At 32.9% G+C, this 11,659-nt stretch overlaps 2 protein-coding genes across 2 annotated transcripts; one reads left to right on the top strand and one right to left on the bottom strand.

The window, feature by feature from the left end:
* Positions 1-5,573: 5,573 nt before the first annotated feature.
* Positions 5,574-6,799, bottom strand: LOC111902163 (transcription factor MYB30). Its single transcript, XM_023898024.3, has 3 exons — positions 6,563-6,799; positions 6,326-6,455; positions 5,574-6,245 (listed from the first exon to the last, which is right to left on the bottom strand). Exons 1-3 carry the CDS (start codon positions 6,693-6,695, stop codon positions 5,747-5,749), a joined length of 762 nt encoding a protein of 253 aa, XP_023753792.1. The 5' UTR covers positions 6,696-6,799; the 3' UTR covers positions 5,574-5,746.
* A 3,729-nt stretch (positions 6,800-10,528) lies between these two features.
* On the top strand, positions 10,529-11,374 carry LOC111902168 (probable protein S-acyltransferase 15). The gene is made up of 2 exons (XM_023898031.3): positions 10,529-10,906; positions 11,264-11,374. Exons 1-2 carry the CDS (start codon positions 10,634-10,636, stop codon positions 11,372-11,374), a joined length of 384 nt encoding a protein of 127 aa, XP_023753799.3. The 5' UTR covers positions 10,529-10,633.
* The last annotated feature ends 285 nt before the right edge of the window (positions 11,375-11,659 follow it).

Here is an 11,659-nt window from a genome sequence, read left to right as displayed (position 1 = left end):
CGAGTGTGGTGTGCTAGGACTTTGTTTTGGTAAGAATTGAATTAAGGAATATGAATGCCAAAAGTATCAGTGGAAGGGTTCAAGGCTAAAGGATTGTTTTAGTTTTGATGGCAGATCAGGTTCTTGTGATTGTATTTTGGTTGGTTCTATCTGTGTGGGGCTCAGAAATTTCAACAGCGATATGGTGGTCCAACAGATAAAGGAAGCGGTTTCTTATTCAGCACTAGAAGGTTTATCCCATAATTTGTCTCGCATTGTTTATTATACCCATGATATTTGATATCATTAGGATGAGCCTCTCCTCGAGGGGATATCTACTCTTTTAGTCAAGTGGAATGTTTCAGACATAAGCATGTGGGTTGGAATTCTGTTTTCTAGTGGGAACCTAATGTAATCAGAAGCTGAGTAGTAAATTTGGAAGACAAGTGGAACAGAGTTAACAATGGTCCAACATGGGCGGTTTTCCAGGGAATCAGACCGAACCGGGACTTATAATTTCAGAACTACGACGATCGGTGCTGATCAAAGTTGGATTTTAAGTCGGGGTTATGGTATTACTAAGGTTTCACCTTGGGTGATTCCCAGGTTTAGCAAGGTTGCTCGCGGGTTGGAGCTACCTGAGGAAGCTCAGTCAGATTCACATTGTTTTCCATGTTTTGCTGCTGCAAATATGTGTATTGGATGAGGATGTAGAGGTTTTGCTTGGGCGATATTCGGGTTAGTGAGCGCCTGAGCTATGTTGATAGGCTAGTATCCAATTTGGAAAGGAAGATGAAGGTCATGCACGCAAGGATATACCTTTGGTAAAGGTACAGTGGTGACATCGAACGGGCTCTGTGTGGACCTGGAGCCGGAGGCTGACATGCAGGAGCATCATCCGGATTTGTTCACTGCAGCAGACTTCGAGGACGAAGTCTAGTTCAAGTGGGGGAGAATTGTAACACCCCAAGGTTCAAATACTTCTAAATTCATCCCTATAATTTTATTATATGATATTTTGGTCCTTAAGTCCAAGAGAAGGTACCTTGAAGCCCTAGTGACAATGTTGTAATTTTGGACAAGAGGAGTACGCTAAGCGTACATGAGGGTACGCAGAGCATACTAGGGCGCGCCCTAGTATGCTAGGCGTACACTTATGTATGATGGGCGTACTAATTTCAAGAGGGAACCCAAAATTTTAGGGTTTGGGTGGTATTTAAGCATCCTTATGGCCTACTTCTCTCCACCTTTTCAGCCTCCACACCCTTTGAGACGTTTTTGCAATACCCTAGCCCCTTAGCGTGCGTTTTTAGCTCAAGAGTGTGTTTTTTGTGTGTTTAAGGAAGAAGAAGTTGCATCAAGAAGCCTTGAAGTGGAAGTAAGCTTGTGGATATGGGATCTTTTCCTTCTTGTGAAGCTCAAGAAGGTATAAAGTCTATACCTTGATGTTTTGGTTGTTAGATCCCATTTTTAGGTCTTTTATGTTGCTTTTCATGTCCCAAAGGTCCGATTTTGTGCATGTTTGGTTATTGTTGTTTTAAGTTGTCCTTCCATACCATTGGAAGGGCCCTAAGCCATAAAAAAGAGGTCCCAATGGCTAGAATTGCCTCATGCATCTTGTAGATAGTCTTAATGGATTAAGACCTTGTGTTAAGGACTTTATGGACATGTAAAGTCATAAAGTTGTAGACTTTATGACTCTAGCGTGTATTTGGATTGTAGATCTGAAGTATAGGTTTGAGTGCTTAAGCCATTAAGAACTTAATGAAGTTAGGAGTTTGCAAGGTTACGCCCAACATAGGTGGGAGTACGCTTGATGTACTCGGTCATCCACCTCATAAGTTGCTTAATGCAAGGCTTCGCGTACGCTAAGTGTACCTCTTGGTTACACCATGCGTACTCGAATGAGTCAGCCCTTGTTGAGTTGACTCGACTAGGTTGACTCAGTTGGTATAGTGGGTTTGACCAGTTGACTTTGAGGGCATTTTGGGTATTTTGGGATTTTAATTGAATTGGTCACTTGATGGATATAGGTATTGTGTAGAGAGTTGAGATTCTGATTCAGGCCTCATCAATTTTGTTTAGCTGCGAGGTGAGTTTTCCTCACTATACTTACGGGTTGAAGGCACCAAGGTCGGCCCTTTGGATTGTTATCCTGGTTTATCGCATGATTGAGTGTTATAGTGATCTGTTAGATTTGTATCATGGTAGATAGGATGATGTTATGCTTAGTGATCTATAAGATCTGTCTGTTTGTTATTGGCTAGTTATTAGTATGCTTGTCTGTTATATATATATATATATATATATATATATATATATATATATATATATATATATATATATATGTGTGTGTGTGTGTGTGTATGTGTGTGTGTGTCGACACGGTGTATGTGTGGTTAGGCTGAGGTGGTCCTGCTTTGTGCTAAAGACCAACAAAACCAGGGTGGCCTAGATAGACTGAAAGCCAATGGGACGTACCAGTCAGGCCAAAGGCCCGAAGAACGGTCCAAATAGTCTGAAGGCCTGGTGTGGTGTACCAGTAATGCTGAAGGTTTTGTGAGTGTATTAGGTAGACTGTGATCCGGCGGGGCGTTCGAGTCAGACTGAAGGCTCTGTATGCATGTTGTTTGTTGTTATTGTATATATGTTATTTGTAGTGTGTTGGTACTTTGGGGGAAAGTCACTAAGCTTTGGGCTTACAGTTTTTGGTTATGTTTCAGGTACCTCAGATGATCGCGGAGGGCGAAGGCGTGATCGTGCACCTCATTGTGTTTTAATTTAGGATTTTGGGAAAACTCTGATATTAAATATGCTTTGAAAACTAAATTGTAAACATTGATGATTTGTGGATTGGTTTTAAAAGTTTAATTTTTTCACGAATTTTATGGATGTTATAGATATCAAAGGGATAAACTGCGCATTTTAAAAGAGGAGTCGAAAAAGAAACTCGCAATTTTTGAGTTACATGCGATGAAGGAAAAAAAAACTTTAATAAACATTCAAAGTTTTTTTTTTCCTAAAGTCAGATGACCATTTAATAAGAGTGTAGTTGAATGCGGTTTTTGCTCGTAAGCAGCAAATTGCACAAATTTAAGGATGAGATGCTTAAAAATGCTTCTAGGTTTTAGTTATTGTATTTAGGATTTTAAGTATCATTTGTATTTGTGTGTCATGAAATGTTCTTTTAATTTTAGTTTTACTTATTTACTTTGTAATTTATTAACTATTTTTAATTACTCTTTTAACAATCTTGAGAAGTTTAGGAGAGTTTAGAAGGGTGCGTACCATGATTAATGAGCTTGAAATGATAGAAGATAGATAAATGAGAAAAAACCGATGTGATGCAAAGACAAGTGCCTCCTGGGGATGAAAGTGGGTCCATACCCAGACCGGATGGACTCGGACCCGGAAAACTCGTTAATGAGATTTCGTAGAACCAGAAACCGGACCCGTACATAAGAACCGGTCCCGGTTCAGTTCCGTGTACAGTACCGGGTAAAGTGAGTCTAGAACTGGAAAACCCGAAAACATCAAAGTGGGTAGGTTGGAACCGGATAATGTGGGTTTAGAACCAAAAAACCCGAATAAACCAGAATTTTTTGGTTATTAATTACTACTTATTGTGTTGAACATTAAAAATTTTCATATTGATATCCCGACTTCGAAGGACTATATGTTATTGAATATGAAATCAAAATTGACAAAATTATAATATAAAATCATGTACAAACTCTAAACTACACTTGGAAAAAACAACATGTCAATTTGACTTTAAACGAACGAGATATGCATGTGTTAACGTTTTCACATAATTCAAAGTATAAAAATAAATAGCTGGCAAGCTGAAAATTTTCAACATTGATATCCCGACTTCGGGGGACTGTAAGTCATTGAATATTAAAGCAAAAATGACAGAATTATAGTCTAAAATCATGTACAAACTCCAAATTACAAGTTGGAAAAAAACCGAATGTCAATCTAACTTCAAACGAATTAGATATGCATGTTTTAAAACTGTCACAAAATACAAAAAAGCTGAAAAACTAAAACTTTCAGCTTTGATATCTCGAATTTGGAGAGCAGTAAGTCAATGAATGTAAAACTAAAAATGAAAAATTTATAGTCTAAAATAATGTAGAAACTCTAAATTATATGTTGGAAAAAACCGTATGTCAATTCCACTTGAAACGAATAAGATATGCATGTTTTAAACGTTTTATAGAAACCAGTTATGGCCTCTAACAGTGATTCTGGTTCCTAACACCAGTTCCGATTCTTAGACCCGGTTTGTCCGGAGCCGATGGATCTAAACCTAGATTACTTGGAACCCGGATAAACCTAATTTTTAAATACGGAACCGGAACCGGTTCAATATAATTCGGTTCCAATCCAATTTTCTATTTTTAAATCTCATCCCTAGTTCTTCCTACCGCCGAAAAATGTTATATAAATTATTAAAAAATTAGTACAAAAAATTGTTGGCAAGAAATAGTTATTTAGCTAAATTTGATATTAATATAATTTTATTGGTTAAATGTATATAAAAAATGAGTAAATCCACTCTAATAAATGAAGGTTTTTTTTTTTTTTTTTTTTTTTTTTTTGCCACTCGTTTTTGAATTAATTTTTAATCCACATGTCATTTTATGGTTTTTTGATTTTATTAATTCCATATAGTATTTAAATGCAATAATAAATGCATAATAATTTCCTTAATGAACTTTAATTTTAATTTCAAAATTACTAAATTAAAGCTTCATTAATTTCCTTTATTTATTTTTCTAAATTATTTGTTTAAATTTAAAGAAAAAAACATTTTTTTTAAATAATTCAATATTTTTTCTTATTTTTCTTATAAATTCAAACTTTTCAAATGTTCATAATTTTATATTTAGTTTTTTTTTTCTTTTAAATAAATCAATATAATACATGAATCTCATACTTATTATATATAATTATACAACTTTACTACCCTCAAAAGTTTATTGGTCGCGAAAAAATCGTCACAAACTTGAAAAACCTTTTATTATTGGTTATAATAATATATTGAGAACATTTTAAGTATATTTATTGGTGAAAGTATGAAGAAAAATTTAGATCTTACAAGATACAAACAAAAAGGACAATTGGTTGTCCTTTTAAATTTATTTCTCAAATTATATTTGAATTCAAATAGTTTGTCAACGTCAAATTTGATATTTTAAGTATATTATTATTAATGACTACACATTTGTAAGTATTATTCAAATATAATAATATTTCAATATTATTATTTAATTAAATTTTAAGATTACGACATTCCACCTCTTTTATTTTTTTGCATTGACTTATTTAATTTATTTAAGTGTAGTTGCACTATAACTTGATCTGTATTGTGTGTCTCTTCAATGTGAGTTATGTTCTAATCAGATAATTTAAAATGCTACATATTCATTATTATATAGTTGCAAATTTCACTTGATTTTTTTCTCATCGTTAAAACTGAAAAATCATTATAATTAACAAAAAGAAATAATATAATTACACATGAAAACAAGGTTTGAAATCTTGTATCAGAATTACAGAAATTCTTAAATGGCGACAAAATATCAAACGACTTAACACCCAATTACGCCGTTTATGGAATACTCATGTAGTCATGTATGGACATTTATGGAAGATCACAATATCAGGTTTGGATCTAAATATATCACATATGTTACTGAGTTCAAAACTTCCATAAATATATCACATACTTCACTAAATTTATCTCATTACATGGTTATCATGACCATAGAAATCCATTTGCTGACCATAAACAGTCATCAGTCATGATACTATCATGATCACCAGAAGTTGAAGAATCGTCATAGCTCCGCAACTGGTCATAGTGGTTCATCAAATCCATAGCTTCCATAAAAAAATCACCACCCATTCTCCAGAAATCCTCAACTGGTTCTTCAATTAACGGTTGTGATGAGTAGCCATTCGAAGCCACATGATCCAAGCTGTTTGAAGATGACGGCGACGATTGTTCCTTGTTTGCATCAGATGATGATTCCGCAGATAAAACTGACAATAATAATTCAACTTCATCTCTATCTTTCAAATCAGAAACTTTTAGAACACCTTTTTCTTTACTGCACTTAGGATTCTGGACCATTTCTTTTCCCGAGTATGAGACAGTAGGCTTTTGATTTACACGTTTACGCAAATGAGTGTGCCAATGGTTCTTTACGTCATTATCACTTCTTCCTGGTAATTTTGCAGCGATTTTCGACCATCTGAAATTAACAGTAATATATATAAGAGGTGATAATTGATCAAGAAGTTGAGAGATGTAAAGTAGTTCATGAACACATACTTGTTACCAAGACTGTGGTGTAAGCTGATAATGAGATCTTCTTCTTCATCTGTGTAATTTCCACGATTTATATTTGGATGAAGATAATTAACCCATCTAAGCCTGCAACTCTTTCCACATCTTGATAACCCTAATCATTTGAAAGAACATAGAAGGAGATCAATTGATAATCATTTAAAGAGGAAAGAAATCAAAATGTCGTGACAAAGTTTAACAGAAGAAAAGAGGGTTTCATACCAGCTAACTTGGGGAGCTTGCGCCAGTTTGAATGACCGTATTTCTCGATATACGCTCTCAGCTTCTGATCTTCGTTATCGCTCCATGCTCCTTTTTTCAATCCGTTTTTGTCGAAATAGGGTGCCCTAACCATGTTTACTCAACTAGTCCTTCTTTAGTCTTATCTTGAATTAGTTTCTAATAGCTCTAAACTGATGCCCATGTTGAAGCCAGTTCACTCTTGTATTTATACAAAAAGAAACAATAAACCAAAACGTGTCTTGAAATGTAATACTTCCAAAACACACTAGCGTAGACTTTCAAAAATTCAGGGATTTTTTTCTTTTCTTTTTTACTATTCTCAGATTAACATGAATATTGTTTTAATAAGACTGGAACAATCTAGTCAATTTTAATAAAAAAATACTTAATAATTTGATTATTAATAAGAAAAAAATTGATTAGATTATTTAAGAAATTACATAATATTTTTGGACATAAAAAAAAAAGAACACTTGGGCTGCTCTAGAAGCTCCCACGAATGTGATGATTTTTGGATTTACTATGTAATAAGAAACCTTCGACTTGTACCAATTCATAGCATAACGCCAAATGTGGTCAATATGGGTTCCTAGATATAGGAATCAATATATATATATATATATATATATATATATATATATATATATATATATATATATATATATATATATATATATATATATATATATATATATATATATATATATATATATATATATATATATATATTCAACCTCAACCATATATTTCTCATTCACCGTTCTAACCCTTCTGTGTACCAAAACTAAGACGACAATGGGTTGGGTTAGGTCATAAACGGGTTAACCTGTTTAATTAAGTGGGTTGAAAATCTTTATCCAACCTAACCTTTTAAGTAATTGGGTTAAAATCGGGTTGACGTGTTTATTGTTAGACGTGACAATGGAGCGGGTTTGGAGCGAATCCGCATTGATCCAAACCTTTTTAACAAATTTCAAAATTCAATCCAAACCTGCTCCTTAACTAGCAGGGTTTTAAATCAAACCCATACCATTATCCATCGAATCAATGAATATCCAAACCCGCCCTGTAATCAAACACATTTTAATTAATACCTAAATTAAAATTTCCTAAATAAAAAATGTATACTATATCTTAATACTTAAAATAACATTAATAAAAAAATTGATTTAGAAAAGAATTTAATCGGAATTAAAAATCACTATTGCAACAACTTTGAATTGATTTATCATTGTCGGTTGTAGTGATAGCGAATAGTAATTGCCAACTTTTTTCATGTTAAAAAATGATTTATTGAATTAGAAATGGCTATAACGATCTCTTGATGAATATAAATTGAATGACATTAAGATTCTTAATAGAAGTTTATAAGTTTAGAAACCGACTTATCGATTCCTATGTAAAAGCATTTTTTTCTTTAGCTTTTGCCCTTTAGACTTTTAATTGGAATTAAAATTAAACGTTAAGAAGTATAACATATAAATGTATAATTCGAAATTTATATGGGGCGGGTTATAAATGGAGCGGATCGATGATGATCCATACCCAACCCATTTAATAAAAGAGTTAGCGGATATGGATCGTTAACGGGTAAACGAATCAAAAACTATGCTCCAAACTCATATAATTTTTACGGGTTTGGATCAGATAAGGGTCAAAATTCGCTCCATTGTCAGGTCTATTTATTGTTTTACAACCCAACCTATTTACTAAATAGGTTAAACACAGGTTAACTCGTTTAAATTTTTAGAAAAAAAAACTCCATAAAAAATCAAATAATCCATCAATAAAATTTCGTACAATTTTGAAGCTATAATAATTGTTCAAGTTTACAATAATAACCTTATAGGCTCGGAACATAAACACAAATAAATGCTTATAACCATAAAACATTATAAATGTTTTAATTTCTAAATCCTATGCAACTCAACTATCACCATATATTTCTCATTTACTGTTCTAACCCTTCTGTGTACCAGCACTAAGGCGACAATAGGTTGGGTTAGGTCATAAACTGGTTAACCTGTTTAATTAAGTGGGTTGAAAATCTTTACCCAACCTAACCTTTTAAGTAAATGGGTTAAAATCGGGTTGACATGTTCATTGTTTTACAACCCAACCTATTTACTAAATAGGTTAAACACATGTTAACTCGTTTAAATTTTCAAAAACAAAAAACCCCATAAAAGATCAAATAATCCATCGAATAAAATTCTGTACAATTTAGAAGCTATAATAATTGTTCAAATTAGAAAATTATACAATAATAACCTTATAGGCTCATAACACAAACACAAATAAATGCTTATAACCATAAAACATTATAAATGTTTTAATTTCTAAATCTTATGCAACTAAACTATCACCATATATTTCTCATTTACCGTTCTAACCCTTCTGTGTATCGGCACTAAGGCGACAATGGGTTAGGTTAGGTCAAAAACGGGTTAACCTGTTTAATTAAGTGGGTTGAAAATCTTTACTCAGCCTAACCTTTTAAGTAAATGAGTTAAAATCGAGTTGATATGTTCATTGTTTTACAACCCAACCTATTTACTAAATAGGTTAAACACAGGTTAACTCGTTTAAATTTTCATAAAAAAACTCCATAAAAAATTAAATAATCCGTCGAATAAAATTTCATACAATTTAGAAGCTATAATAATTGTTTAAGTTTGAAACTTATATAATAATAACCTTATTATATAATAATAACCTTATAGGCTCATAATAAAAACACAAATAAATGCTTATAACCATAAAACATTATAAATGTTTTAATTTCTAAATCCTATGCAAATCAACTATCATCTTTACCGACTTGAATTCCAATAACAGTTATTACAGTAATAGTTATTACTGACCCATGACTTTTGATAAACAAAAAATAATCAAAATATAATGCTCAAGTAGATAATAATATTAAATAAGTATAGATTAAAAATATTTAAATATTTTAAACGGGTTGGCGGGTTGTAAACGGGTTTGAAATTTCAACCCTAACCCAACCCTTTTACTTAAACGGGTTAGACAGGTCGATCCATTTACTTAAATTAGTTCAAAATCTCAACCCTACCTGCGGTTTTTAAGGTTGGATTTGGGTTGGGTTAGCGGGTTCCGGCTAATATTGTCACCCCTAATCGGCACGACGGAAGAGTTTATAATCATAAATGCTTATGCAGCACTGTCCATTTCTTTTTCCTCCAGCCCCTCCCCACCACCACAACCGCCACCGCCACCTCGCCACCTACCGACCACATTATTGCCACATTTGTCAACAATACCACCGCCACCTTTGCCACCACCACCTCCTCCCCTACCAACCACTATAATCATATATGGTTAAGCATTTTTTGAACAAAGATATATGTTTAATCATTTATGATTAGACATATATGCATAAACATATATAATTATATATGATTATACATTTCCTCCATATAATTGTTTACGATTAAACATACCCCACTGCTGCTAATATGCTGAAACGTTTGATCGACAAATCAGAAATATGAAATATGTGGCTGAGCTTGAATCTCATTGATCTCTATTTTTTTTAGAATCTTAAGTGAATTGTCCAAAATATATATATATATATATATATATATATATATATATATATATATATATATAGAGAGAGAGAGAGAGAGAGAGAGAGAGAAAGAAAGAGAGATAGGTTCAAATGTTTTTAGCAACTATTGTGTGCATGAATGCACAAATAGGAAATTAGGAAAAAATAAATCATTTAAGGGTATTATAGTAATCTTTGCATAGTTAATTATGGTAGATTAACAACAATTCCTTATATCACGCAAGAAGCAAAGATAAATATAGAACATTAGCCTTAAATCGATTTCAATCGGCGCCCTGCATTGCGCATCTATCTTCCTCCTCAACTACCTGATTACAAAATTTCTTCTTTCATTTCAACATGCAAAGGGCATCTTGACTGGAAACGGAATTTGCATCACTCACTTTCCTGGGCCTTCGATCGAAAACCCATTCCGACTCAACCCTCTACTCTTCTCCAAAATCAAGCAATCAAGCGAGATGAAATGGCGAAGATTTGTATTGTTCCCTATTCTAGCAGTTTTGGTACTAATGGAAATGGTCTATTATGGTACGGTTTTCATATTTCTTGATGATTGGTTAGGGTTACAGAGCCCAACAGGTTGGATAAACGCCGTGATCTTCACTTTGTTGGCATCGTTCACTCTTTTCTCGTTTTTCGTCTCCGTTCTCACTGATCTTGGTGGTGTCCCATCTGGGTATTTCCTTGATATTGAGGAAAATGATGGCTCAGATCAAGAATCGAGATACGTTGTAAGATTCACGTTTTATTCATATCCCCTTCGAATTTTTCATACATATTTTGATCAGGCCCATATCGATTTTCTCTTTAAAACAACTTATGTTAATTGAATTCGGTGATTATTTGTGTTTAAATTGACCCAAAGGGTGATGATCAAGGTTAAAAACTTTGTTCAAGATAACAAATCATATATGAATACATTGAAATATCCCAATTAGTTTTATTGTTGTAGAATACTTGTTAGAATACTTTCTACCTAATCAAAATCACAAGGAATTCAACCAAATAAATACTTCATATCGATTTCATATTGTTTACACTTGAAATCACTTATATCTTTTTCTTGATAAATACGATGCATATTTCAGGAAGCACTTAAAAAAAGATGTGAGAAATGTCCTGCATACAAGCCTCCAAGAGCACACCATTGTCGAGTTTGCAGAAGGTGTGTCTTAAAAATGGTGGGTATGAAAGATTGAAATCACAATAACATAATCTATATGTTGACCTAAAAAGTCAAATATTTTATTTCATCATGTTATCTTCTCATTCTTTAACTTTTGTTTAGGATCGTCATTGCACATGGATAGACAAGTGAATTAATTTTGTTTGATTTCATATACCAATATAGTAAAGGCTTAATATCATATGCCAATATAGATTGGTGAAAGCTACTCATCTTGTTCTAGAAAATTGTTTAAAAAGGTAACTAATTTGTTTGTGTATTATTTTGGTTCAATTTGTGATTTTGAATTCAAATTTCT

This window comes from Lactuca sativa, chromosome 4 (assembly GCF_002870075.4).
Source record: "Lactuca sativa cultivar Salinas chromosome 4, Lsat_Salinas_v11, whole genome shotgun sequence".
NCBI lineage: Eukaryota > Viridiplantae > Streptophyta > Magnoliopsida > Asterales > Asteraceae > Lactuca > Lactuca sativa.
This window is presented reverse-complemented; position numbering and strand designations above follow the sequence as displayed.